We start from the raw sequence: 11,156 nt of genomic DNA, 5'->3' as shown, positions 1-11,156 counted from the left end.
TTAATTTTATCTGCATTTCAAATTTCCCAATAGGAGAACTGTAATATCATTTGTAAAACGGGAATTTATCTTGCTGCTTCAATTCATGATATCAACTTATCAAGTAAAAATACTTAAGTGGGACCTATAATTATTCTCATATCCATCAAATCAAATCTTTAAGTTTGGAAAACGATGGGCAGTTGACGTTAGTAATAACTCTATGTTACCCAAATATATCAAATCTTTGCTTAGCTGTGCAAGTGGGTGTTGGTGCTGCTGGTTTTGTAGGTCTTGGGTCTGCGTTTTCTGATGGAGTTGAAGGAAAGGGAAAGAGAAAGTGAGAGAAGAGAGGAAGGGAAAAAATAATAAAAAGAAAAAACAAATTAATCTACTAATTTAACTTCTGTAAAGTGATGATAGAGTCTGACGTTTAGATAGTCGATGTTTTAATGATTTATTTATCTTTTTATTTTATTTTATAAAATTTAAAATTCTAAACTTAAGTTACATTTATAAAATAAATATATTAGCTATATGAATCTTTTAGACTTTTTTCTATCAGCACTAAACGTGACTTTTTTGTGCATTTTAAAACTCGTCTTTTTAAAAAAACATTGTCTCTGATTGATAATATCTCTCCAAATTACATAGAATTCATTTGTTGTTGTATTTAATTTAGGGTAGTAATTATTTGGAGCGATTTTCTTGATCTTATGGTTATATAATTGGTTGTTACTTATAGGAACAAAAGATGGAAGTAGTGATATTTTGTGGTCCTTGCTTAATAAGGCAACCGAGTAGCTCAGAGGTAAAATTACATTTATGGTGGATGGATGATGTGCCAACAAATACTACTTTACATATAGATAAAATAACAAGGTAAAGGGATATTTTTGTTGTATTATATGTTAGTGGGTGTCTCCTTCTCATGCATGAAATTGGAAAATACACTCTTTTAATGCAAAACCTCTCTGTCTCTTCTACTGCTACTCTTTTAAGGTAACCACAAAACCTTTTGTATGCAAAGAAAGATCATCACAAAACCTCTGTCTGATTCTGAAACTAGTGGGGGTTCATTAATTGAGGTATACCTCTGGGGTTGAGTAATATTCCCTCAGCAATTTTCTTCGCTGTTTCAGTAATAGTAAGTAGTTGGATGTCTAATTCTTAAGAATAAAAACAGAAAGTATACAAGAGCAGAGCACGCCCGTGAAGAGTGTTTTTTGTATAAAAAAGACTCACCTCACCTCACTCCATCTTCATCTTCTCTTCCTTCTCTTCTCATTAAAAAATTTAAACAACAACAGTACTCATCTCTCCCTCCTCTACATCTTCCCTTCTCTCTTCTAACTAATACCAACAAACAGAAGTATTTGTATTTTATTACATATACATCATTTTAATTAGTTTGTAATACAGTGCATGGTTTGTTAGGTATGGCTCCCAACAAGGTGTATTGCGCTGTTATTTTGTTGTTTTTCTTCTGTGGAGCGGCTTCGGTTTCCAATAGAAATCAAAAAGCAGAATTGGTTGTTAATGCTTCTGGAGGCAGACAGATTCCTGAAACATTCTTTGGAATATTCTTTGAGGTAGTTTATTGTTAGCTTGCACTTGGAGTAATTTTGCTTTAATGTTAACCTTATTTATATTTTTTTTTATCCCATTCATGTTGGTGGACTTGCAAATAAACTTACACGCTGCTACTAATTAATTTATTAAATACATAAGGGAGAAAAAGTAAGGCAAGGTACTTAAAGAAACTAATTATCCATATTACTGTGTTTTTCTCCAGGAGATCAATCATGCCGGTGCTGGTGGATTGTGGGCAGAGCTTGTGAGCAACAGAGGTCATTCTTTATTCTTCTATCTATATATTTGATGTTTGGTAGCTAAGTTACATGCTGGATTGTCAGCGTGTACTTGTAATAGTGTATATAAACATCAGAGGTTGTTATTTGCTTTCACTCTTTCAATTTCTTAATTCTCTGCTTTCTCTCTTTCAATTTCTTAGGTTTCTCTAAATTTCTCAGACATGTTGCATGAAATGTCTTTAAAAAGCCCATAATGTATCAAAGCATAAGCTACACAATTTTTTTTAGGGGTTTTTATTTTACAATTTGTTTGGATATTTATATATATTAAGGTTTTTAATGAGATGTTTATTTAAGGTTTTGAAGCTGTAAGACAAAACAAATCCTTGAATATCCACCCTTGGTCTCTTATCGGGGATGAATCATCCATAATTGTTTCAACTGACCGATCATCATGCTTCAAGCGGAATAAGATTGCACTTCGAATGGAGGTGCTTTGTGATGGTGATACGTGTCCTGTTGGAGGAGTTGGTGTCTATAACCCAGGATTCTGGGGAATGGTAAGAAATAGTTTATCTTAATTACACAAAAAAGTAAATGAATTTGAATATGTTGTTTTAAATCTGAAATATTAATTATTTTATTCTCTTTCTTGTAGGACATTAAACAAGGGAAGATTTACAAAATTGTCTTTTACCTCCGTTCATTGATCTCAGTTAATATATCAGTATCTTTATCGAGCTCTGATGGATTGCGGATGCTGGCCATTACCAATCTCATGTGAGCATTATTATTTAATTTTCTTCTGCAAAGATTTTTGTTTATTTATATTTTAGAGTTTAATTTGATTTCATTGCAGTGCTTCCGCCCGTCATGTCTCAAATTGGACAAAGATGGAAACTTTGCTGGAAGCTGAAGAAACAAATCCAAATGCAAGACTTCAACTGAAGACTTCAAAGAAGGGGGTAATGTGGATTGATCAGGTCTCTGCCATCCCCTTGGACACACACAAGGTAATTACAAAAGAAATTCAACATGCAATCTTCCTTAAAATTTAAGTCCTCGTTTTTTTTTTAGATAGCTTTGATTGGGTGAGGATGGAGTTAACTATTGTTTCAAAATGAACTTCTAGTTTGCCTTTTGAAGCTGAATGATAAATGTAAACTTTGCATGTAGGGGTTTTGCTTTTGTTTGAACATAATTTTTTCAATGCATTTCTTCTTATTACTTATAACCAGTAATTACCTTTCACATGTATCTAAGACTTGCTGTATCCTGTCGCAGGGGCATGGCTTTAGAAATGATCTTTACGAAATGATTGCAAATATCAAACCTCGATTCCTAAGATTTCCAGGTATATAAAGATTTATTGGTGTAGAAGCTTCTTTGCGCAAGTGAAGTTGTTTCATGTTAAAATATCAGATTAGAAAATCTTGTCTTTCATTTTGACGTTTGCGATTGATATTTTGTTTCTTATATTAATATTTGGAGTTGCCATAAAAATGTATTTTAATTCAACTTGTTTTCTATTAATGCCTTTATTCTATCTATTTTATATTAAGTTGTTATCTATTAATGCCTTTATTTAAACAAATATAGTTTATTTACTCATTCGTCTTTGTGTGGGTTCATAACTACTTTTTTTCAAATGGTTTTCTTAAACCAAAGTTTTAGAGGTTCTTGTAATGGATAAAAGGTCGGATATCATTGTAAATATAAATTGTTTGCATTACAGTTCATTCATTTCGTTATACTGAATGCTTTACATACATGTGTACACGTGTTATGTAAAATTGATCTTTAATGTTGTAAGATATACAATTTTAATTTTGTAATTTTTCATTTAATAAAACAAATGCTGATAACTTGAAACAAACGTAAACGAATATGAAGGAGTACTATTCTTGTAGTTAGATTTATTATTTTCTAGTTTCTCGTGTGAAAAAGGCAAAGGTTGGCTGGGTTGTTACATGAAATAGAATTTCAACTCTTGAGAGGCAAATTTAATCCTTTAATATTTTTAATGGATTGGACATTTTTAACGTTCTGATCTGATTCTATGCCTTGAGGATATAAGTTGTTTCAAAAGTTTTTAATATGGTGTTTCATTTATATACTAAATTAGCTTTGGAGTGAATCTTGTCCAAGTAAGCAAATATAAAAATTTCTGGAGTTCACCGCATATTTCCTTTAACTGGCTTTATCGAATGAATGTTCCTTACCTATCTTAATCTCTTTATTTGTGTTCAGCAACTGTAGTTATATTCATTGCCCAGAAATTCAAATATGAATAATGCCTTATTTTCTTATTATGTTACATCAGGTGGCAATTTTGTTGGAGGAGATCTTTTAAGAAATGCCTTTCGCTGGAAAGACACCGTTGGACCTTGGGAGGAGAGACCTGGGCATTTTAATGATGCATGGAACTATTGGACGGATGATGGACTTGGCTATTTTGAGTTTCTTCAGGTAAGTATTTGTGTCTTATCTGGAGGAGAAATTTTATTTTTGTTCTTAGTACTTCAAAGAATTTCACTTATACTCCTTTAAGTAGATAAATAAAGTAAAAGTTTAATTCTTGTTTTTGCAGCTATCTGAAGATCTTGGTGCATTGCCGATATGGGTGTTTAATAATGGTAATTATGGATATACTTGTTTTTTTCCTCCAAGTGGCCTATGTGGTTGATTTATTTTTCACTTATATATTTTATAAATTTTGCAGGAATGAGCAATTTGGGTCAAGAAAAAGCCTCCAATGTCTCACTTTTTGTGCAAGTATGTTTTCAATATTGTTGCCTTGATTGTTTGTATGATCATTGGTCTAATCAAATATACTTTCGTTTAAAAGCTACAAATGCAATTGCAGTTGATGTGATCACATATAGTCCTACTTCTTTTTGTTAATATCAGATGACAAACAAGTAATAACAAATTTTGTTTGTTTGTTGACTCTATATTTAATTAGTGCCAGTTTTTATTTTTAATAGAGATAAAAACTAAATGGACTTCCATGTATCATGTGAGTTAGTGCCAATTTTTCTTTCTTGGGGTTTTGTGATGTGATATTCATTGAAANTGCAATTGCAGTTGATGTGATCCCATACAGCCTTATTTCTTTTTGCAGATAACAAAAAAGTAATAACAAATTTTGTTTGTTTGTTGACTCCATATCTAATTAGTGGCCGTTTTTCTTTCTTGGGGTTTTGTTATTATATGATATTCATCGAAAATAACTATGGATGTTCGGATGTCATCAACTATACATCTTGAGTTGCTGCATTTTATTTTTTTTTTTAATCCATATTTTGCGACCTATTATGCAAGTGCTAGTTTTTATTTTTGATGGAAACAAAAACCAAATTCACTTCCATATAGGCATGTGAGTTGGACAATGTTTAGCTATAAAGTTCATATTTTTCTTTCTTGGGGATTTCTGATCTTACATTAATTTAAAAGAATTATTGATGTTTGGATCTTATCAACTTTATTGATTTATAGTTGCTTCATTTTTCCGTGATTGAAAGCTTTTCTTTGCAGTTTTACGCAGTAAAGGAAGGGGAGCTTTTGTAGTAGTGTATTGATATTGAGTTGCTTCATTTTTCAAGTCTAAATGTAGAATTAAGGGTCTCATGTGCGGCTATTACTTTTTTTTTTTTCTCCTATATTGTTTAGCTAAACATAACCTCGTAAATTTTTTCCAAAGCTGATAACTTTTTGATTGAATACATACATATATATATATATGCATTAAGGGTCTCAAGTGCGGCTATTACTTTTTTTTTTTCCTCCTATATTGTTTAGCTAAACATAACCTCGTAAATTTTTTCCAAAGCTGATAACTTTTTGATTGAATACATACATATATATATATATGCATTAAGGGTCTCAAGTGCGGCTATTACTTTTTTTTTTTCCTCCTATATTGTTTAGCTAAACATAACCTCGTAAATTTTTTCCAAAGCTGATAACTTTTTGATTGAATACATACATATATATATATATATATATATGCTGTTTGTTTCAATTACAGGAAGCCCTTGAAGGCATTGAGTTTGCTATAGGTGACCCAAGCTCTAAATGGGGGTCTGTACGAGCTGCAATGAGACACCCTAAACCTTTTGACTTAAGATATGTTGCTGTTGGAAATGAAGAATGCTACTCTACGGAAAAAAATGCTTATAAGGGTTTGCATCTTGTTCTAACTCAATTCTTTTGTTTTTGTTTATACTCTTCTAAGTCACTTAATTTCGAGTTATTAAATGATTAGAAAGTGCACCATGATAATGGTAATTGACATAAACTTTTACTATATGAAAGACCTCTTGTCTATTATCGAATAATTATAGATATCTATTGAGAATGAATGTGATTTGATAGTAAATTCTTAATAATGTGACATTGAACTCTCATCTATGAATTTATACTTTGAAGTTAAATATATGGTTAGTAAAATTTGTCATGATGTCTATCCATTAATGATCTCTTCTAAATTTCTAGGATTATTTGTCTTTGATGAGTTCTTATATGATTTAATAGAATTTTCATCAATTTAATAAACCCTAAAGCCCAAATGTTACCTTGCTCTTTTACATTCATAGATATAATATAATTACTTTTTTTTTTCTTTTTTTTAATGAGTAGAGAACTACCCCAAGTTCTACGATGCGATAAAAAGGTACTATCCGGACATCAAAGTAATCTCAAACTGTGACGAATCTGTGGATCAACTAGATCATCCAACTGATTTATATGATTTTCATGTAAAATTTTTGACGCGACTCTTGTATATTCATATATAAAATGTTTTCATTTCTTCTCACAATGAAAGCAACCTTGTTTTTATTCTCTTATTCTTAAATAGATTTATACAAATGCCAATGACTTATTTTCTAAGGCTCATCACTTTGACCATACATCACGTAGTGGTCCAAAGGTATGCACCTCAATAAGATCCATAGTTTTTGTTTTGATTCAAACCAGGGAATCATAGGTTATTCAATATTGTGCAGGTGTTTGTTAGTGAATATGCTGTGTCTGGAAAAGATGGTGGCACGGGAAGCCTTTTAGCAGCACTAGGGGAAGCTGGATTCCTCGTTGGCCTGGAAAGGAATAGGTTTGCCAATGTGCATAAAAATCCAAGTGGTTATCTTTTGTTTGAGTAAACGAATGTTTAAGTAATATATCACACAAGTTTCACTATTATTTCTAGCTCTAATTTGATCACAATCCAAGTAATCTTTAACTAAAATGATGGTAAACTACTAATTATAACTTTATTTGTTGCAGTGATGTTGTTGCAATGGTATGCTATGCACCACTGTTTGTGAATGTACATGATAGGAGGTAATTTCACCATCTTTTGAATTTATAAAGTCTTGTCATTTTTATTTACAGTTTATTCTAACATTAGAAAATTTTATCTTCTAGTTGGAATCCGGATGCAATTGTCTTCAACTCCAATCAAGCATATGGAACTCCTAGCTATTGGTTGCAACACTTTTTTATAGATACAAGTGGTGCAATGCTACTTAATACGACCCTCCTCACAAATTCTTCAACTCCAATCCTTGCATCTGCAATAGCTCAATGGAATTCAAATGACAACATATGTTTTTTGAAAGTAAAGGTATTTCCTAGCTGCTCTTGAAATGAGTTGTTTTGTTTATATAGATCTTCTAGCTTGCTAACCATTTGTATGTATGTTATTGCGGTGCATGTGCAGGTTGTGAATTTCGGGAGCAATAAAGTAAATCTAAAGATATCAGTGTATGGTTTAGAGTCAAATTCAATAAACTCGTCAAGATCGACTAAGACTCTACTTACTTCCAACAATGTAATGGATGAGAATTCCTTTAAGGAGCCAAACAAAGTATAAATCTTCTCTCAGTCATTAATATTCTTAGAGATTGAGGACTTTTTTGTTAATAAGCACAATTGAATTATTATTATTATTTTTAATTCCGGATATATAGGTGGTACCAAGAAGCAGTCCACTTGAAAATGCTGGCAAGGATATGGAAGTTGTAGTATCACCACACTCGGTCACTTCTTACGATTTGATGTTGGAAAGACAATGCCTAGGTAATCTCGATATTTTTAACATCATGACAGAGTTGTTATAATTAGTTTATATATGTAGTATTACTGCTTTTGAATAATAGCTATTTAAGTTGTGATATAGTTCGAATTGATGATTGATAGGGCTGTGTAGTAGCACATGTGAGTTTGGGAGGAGTAGACGTGCAAGTTAGTTTCAGCTATTGATTAAGGTAAGTAAAGTTTTGCATTATATATATAATGACAGATTACCTAGGCAGTTGTCTTTCCAACATACATTGTAAAGTGACCGAGTGTGGTGATACTACAACTTCCATATCCTTGCCAGCATTTTCATGGACTACTTCTTGGTACCACCTATATATCCGAAATTAAAAATTTATATAATATAAGTAGGGGTGTTTGATTCTAGGTACCCTATATTTTTAAAGGAACCGAAACCGGAACCTATAACAACAATTCTGGTTCTGATTTTGTGTACCCTATAAAATTTCAATTACCCCCCCAAATTTTTTAAATGGCTAAAAAAAACCCTTAAAAACTTACAATACCTTACCACCCCCCCCCCCCCCCCCCCCCCCCCCCCTTTCGGTGGCACTAGTTAACAAAAATAAAATTATAAATTCAAAATTACAAACTCTATTGCTTTATAAAAGTATATTCTGAAAAGTCAAACCAACTTACTTTAAATTTTATGAAATATAAATATAAATATAAATGTATTCATATTACTTTTTCTACAGAAGTTTTTATTAATCCCCCAACTCTTTAATTTTATTTTATATTAGTCTCCCGATTCCGGTTCTAGTTCTTAACTGTAGGAACTGGAATCGGAACTACATAGTGATGGTTCCAAAAATTTAGAATCGGAACCTACCTGTTGACAGCCGGTTCCGGTTCCAATCGGTTCTTTTGAACACCCCTATATGTATGTATGTATGTATGTATGTATGCATGCATGCATGCATGCATGTATGTACAATACCAGATTTAATTGTTTTACAGTCACAAAGAAACAATTAAAGCAAGAAATTACCATTTAGGTAAAATAAATATGATAGTGTTACCATATATACATTCACATGCATGCATGATTTTATTGTGATAGTTGAATTTAATACTGTTAAACTTATGTGGTATCAATATCAGATTTAATTGTTTTACAAACAATTAAAGCAAGAATGTAATCTCATTACCATTTAGGTAAAATAAATCAGATAGTATTACCATAGATACATTCACATGCATGCATGATTTTATTGTGATAGTTGAATTTGATACCGTTAGAACTTTTAATACCAATTCTATCTTGGGTACATTTATTAATTTACCATTTTATTATAATATTAATGTGATTGATATTTTTAATGTTAACGTTTTAATTGATTGTTAAATGGAGTAAATTGGTAATGAAATTGAAGTTTCCAATAAATTTTACTATAATATTAACTTCCTTTGTTGCTTACTGGCTATAAGTAATATCTTTAGAGAGTAAATAATCTCTTAAAAGAAAAAAAAAAAAAAAACAAAAAAACGAGGACCACCAAACTTTCAGTGTTTTTCTTCTTCTTCTTCATTATGTTATTATCAGGTAATATATTCTTCTTAATATTTTTCAATGCTTCTAGTTTTTTTCATGGTACTCTAATCTGGTAATACATTTCGCTTAATATTTTGTATTAAATTCATATTTTTCATATTTAACGACAAATATAATGGTTTTTCATCGGTTAACTGTACTTTAATGTTTGATGATTTTTGTGCTAATGCGAATTTAGAAAAATGAATCATATATATGTTAGCATGACAGGTCTATATTAGTAATTTTAAGTCGATAATATGTATTGTTACCCTATAAAAATTTCACAGCTATAGTTGACATTGTGAGATTATAATTTATAGGTACAATGTTTGATGAAGCACAGTCAAAGGAAGATAATTGTGATTCTCACTTACCTTTTCCTGGGAATTGTACAAAGGTTCAATGTCTTAATGCTTGCATGGATAAGTATAAGACTTCACCCAAAATCATTATCAATGTTGGATGTGAAACAAATGATAAGTGTTGTTGCGTCACTGGATAATATGATGCGATCCTTTATTGATGTTATTATTGTTAGAGTATGTGTCCTAAAGCCAATCAATTATTATAAAATTGACTTGTAATAAATGTTTATTTATCAATAAAAAACATATTCTTCTATATCGTGTATGTAATTATATATGTTCTTAGGATGGTAGAACTGTGATGAGAGTATCAAGTGTTTCAAATCTTGATAGTGAGAACCCTATAATCACATATGGTGGTCATTCTAGAAACGTTCGTAACCCTAGTATTATTCTGACCAAGGACACAGATAATACGATAAGGTTATCATAATGTTAAATGACTCTGTCGAAAGGCAATGATTGATCTCACTTGTCAAGGTTATTTGCCAACAACCTAGTGCAACGTATAGGTGCTTGCTAGAGGCCAGTTCACTGGACAGACCCACCAAAGGATTCCATATGAATGATAACCCTAATGTCTGTAGAATAAATCCTCTAACGGATAGTAATGCATGTGATCCTTAGACTTGAGATCACTGGAGCACCTTGTGCACCAATTGGTGTAGTTTGGCACTAGTCCAACGTAATTCTATTCAGAACTATCAATACGGTAGTGATTAACTACATTGAGAAGTGTATCGAGACTATGGTGGATCGACAAAGAATTCATCACTCCTGGGGTACGAGAGAAGTTATCTCACTGGGTCATTCAGTAAATGACAATAACACTAAATCTGTGGCCACAATGGGGTTGAGTTGATGCTTAATCCAATTTAATATTCCTGTCATTGGTCTAATAACTGAATATAAACATGTCGATGATATCTGAGGTTGACACTATTTCTGTACCTCAGTCTCGATGAATAACAGTTGATAAGAGAATTTGATTGCACGGTAACCATATTGTTGACAGGCTACGATTTCACTGAATCTGAATCTATCAAATGGCCATGATGCCTTGCTAGGAGTCAATCTTGGTTTGTGTGTAGCGAGACGATTAATTGGTGTTAATCGCAATACTGCTCACAACCGATATGATAAGGAGCCTACGGGTCATACACTTAGAAGATAATTTAATAATCAATTTGTGAGAAAGATATTTTCATCTTTCAAGACAAAATGATATTTTGGTAATCTCACAGTGCAAATTAAATTTGCTGAGATTGTTGCTTGCATTTAATTTTATTATTAAAATTAAATTAGTGAGATTATATTTAAATATATCTATGTATATGTTTAAATGAATTATTATTATTA

At 31.5% G+C, this 11,156-nt stretch overlaps 1 protein-coding gene across 1 annotated transcript; it reads left to right on the top strand.

The window, feature by feature from the left end:
- The first annotated feature begins 928 nt into the window (after window positions 1–928).
- LOC116129146 (alpha-L-arabinofuranosidase 1-like) lies at window positions 929–9,934 on the top strand. Its single transcript, XM_031414902.1, has 19 exons — window positions 929–1,067; window positions 1,417–1,571; window positions 1,775–1,829; window positions 2,151–2,353; window positions 2,452–2,573; window positions 2,653–2,806; window positions 3,078–3,147; window positions 4,117–4,262; window positions 4,384–4,429; window positions 4,516–4,568; window positions 5,824–5,977; window positions 6,435–6,553; window positions 6,655–6,726; window positions 6,803–6,906; window positions 7,080–7,136; window positions 7,221–7,419; window positions 7,516–7,662; window positions 7,766–7,874; window positions 9,753–9,934. The coding sequence occupies exons 2-19, from the start codon at window positions 1,419–1,421 to the stop codon at window positions 9,932–9,934; spliced, it is 2,145 nt and encodes a 714-aa protein (XP_031270762.1). The 5' UTR covers window positions 929–1,067; window positions 1,417–1,418.
- Window positions 9,935–11,156: the final 1,222 nt, after the last annotated feature.

This window comes from Pistacia vera, unplaced genomic scaffold (genome assembly GCF_008641045.1).
Source record: "Pistacia vera cultivar Batoury unplaced genomic scaffold, PisVer_v2 Contig208, whole genome shotgun sequence".
Lineage (NCBI taxonomy): Eukaryota > Viridiplantae > Streptophyta > Magnoliopsida > Sapindales > Anacardiaceae > Pistacia > Pistacia vera.
Note: the sequence above shows the minus strand (reverse complement) of the source record. Positions and strands in the feature narration are given on the sequence as shown.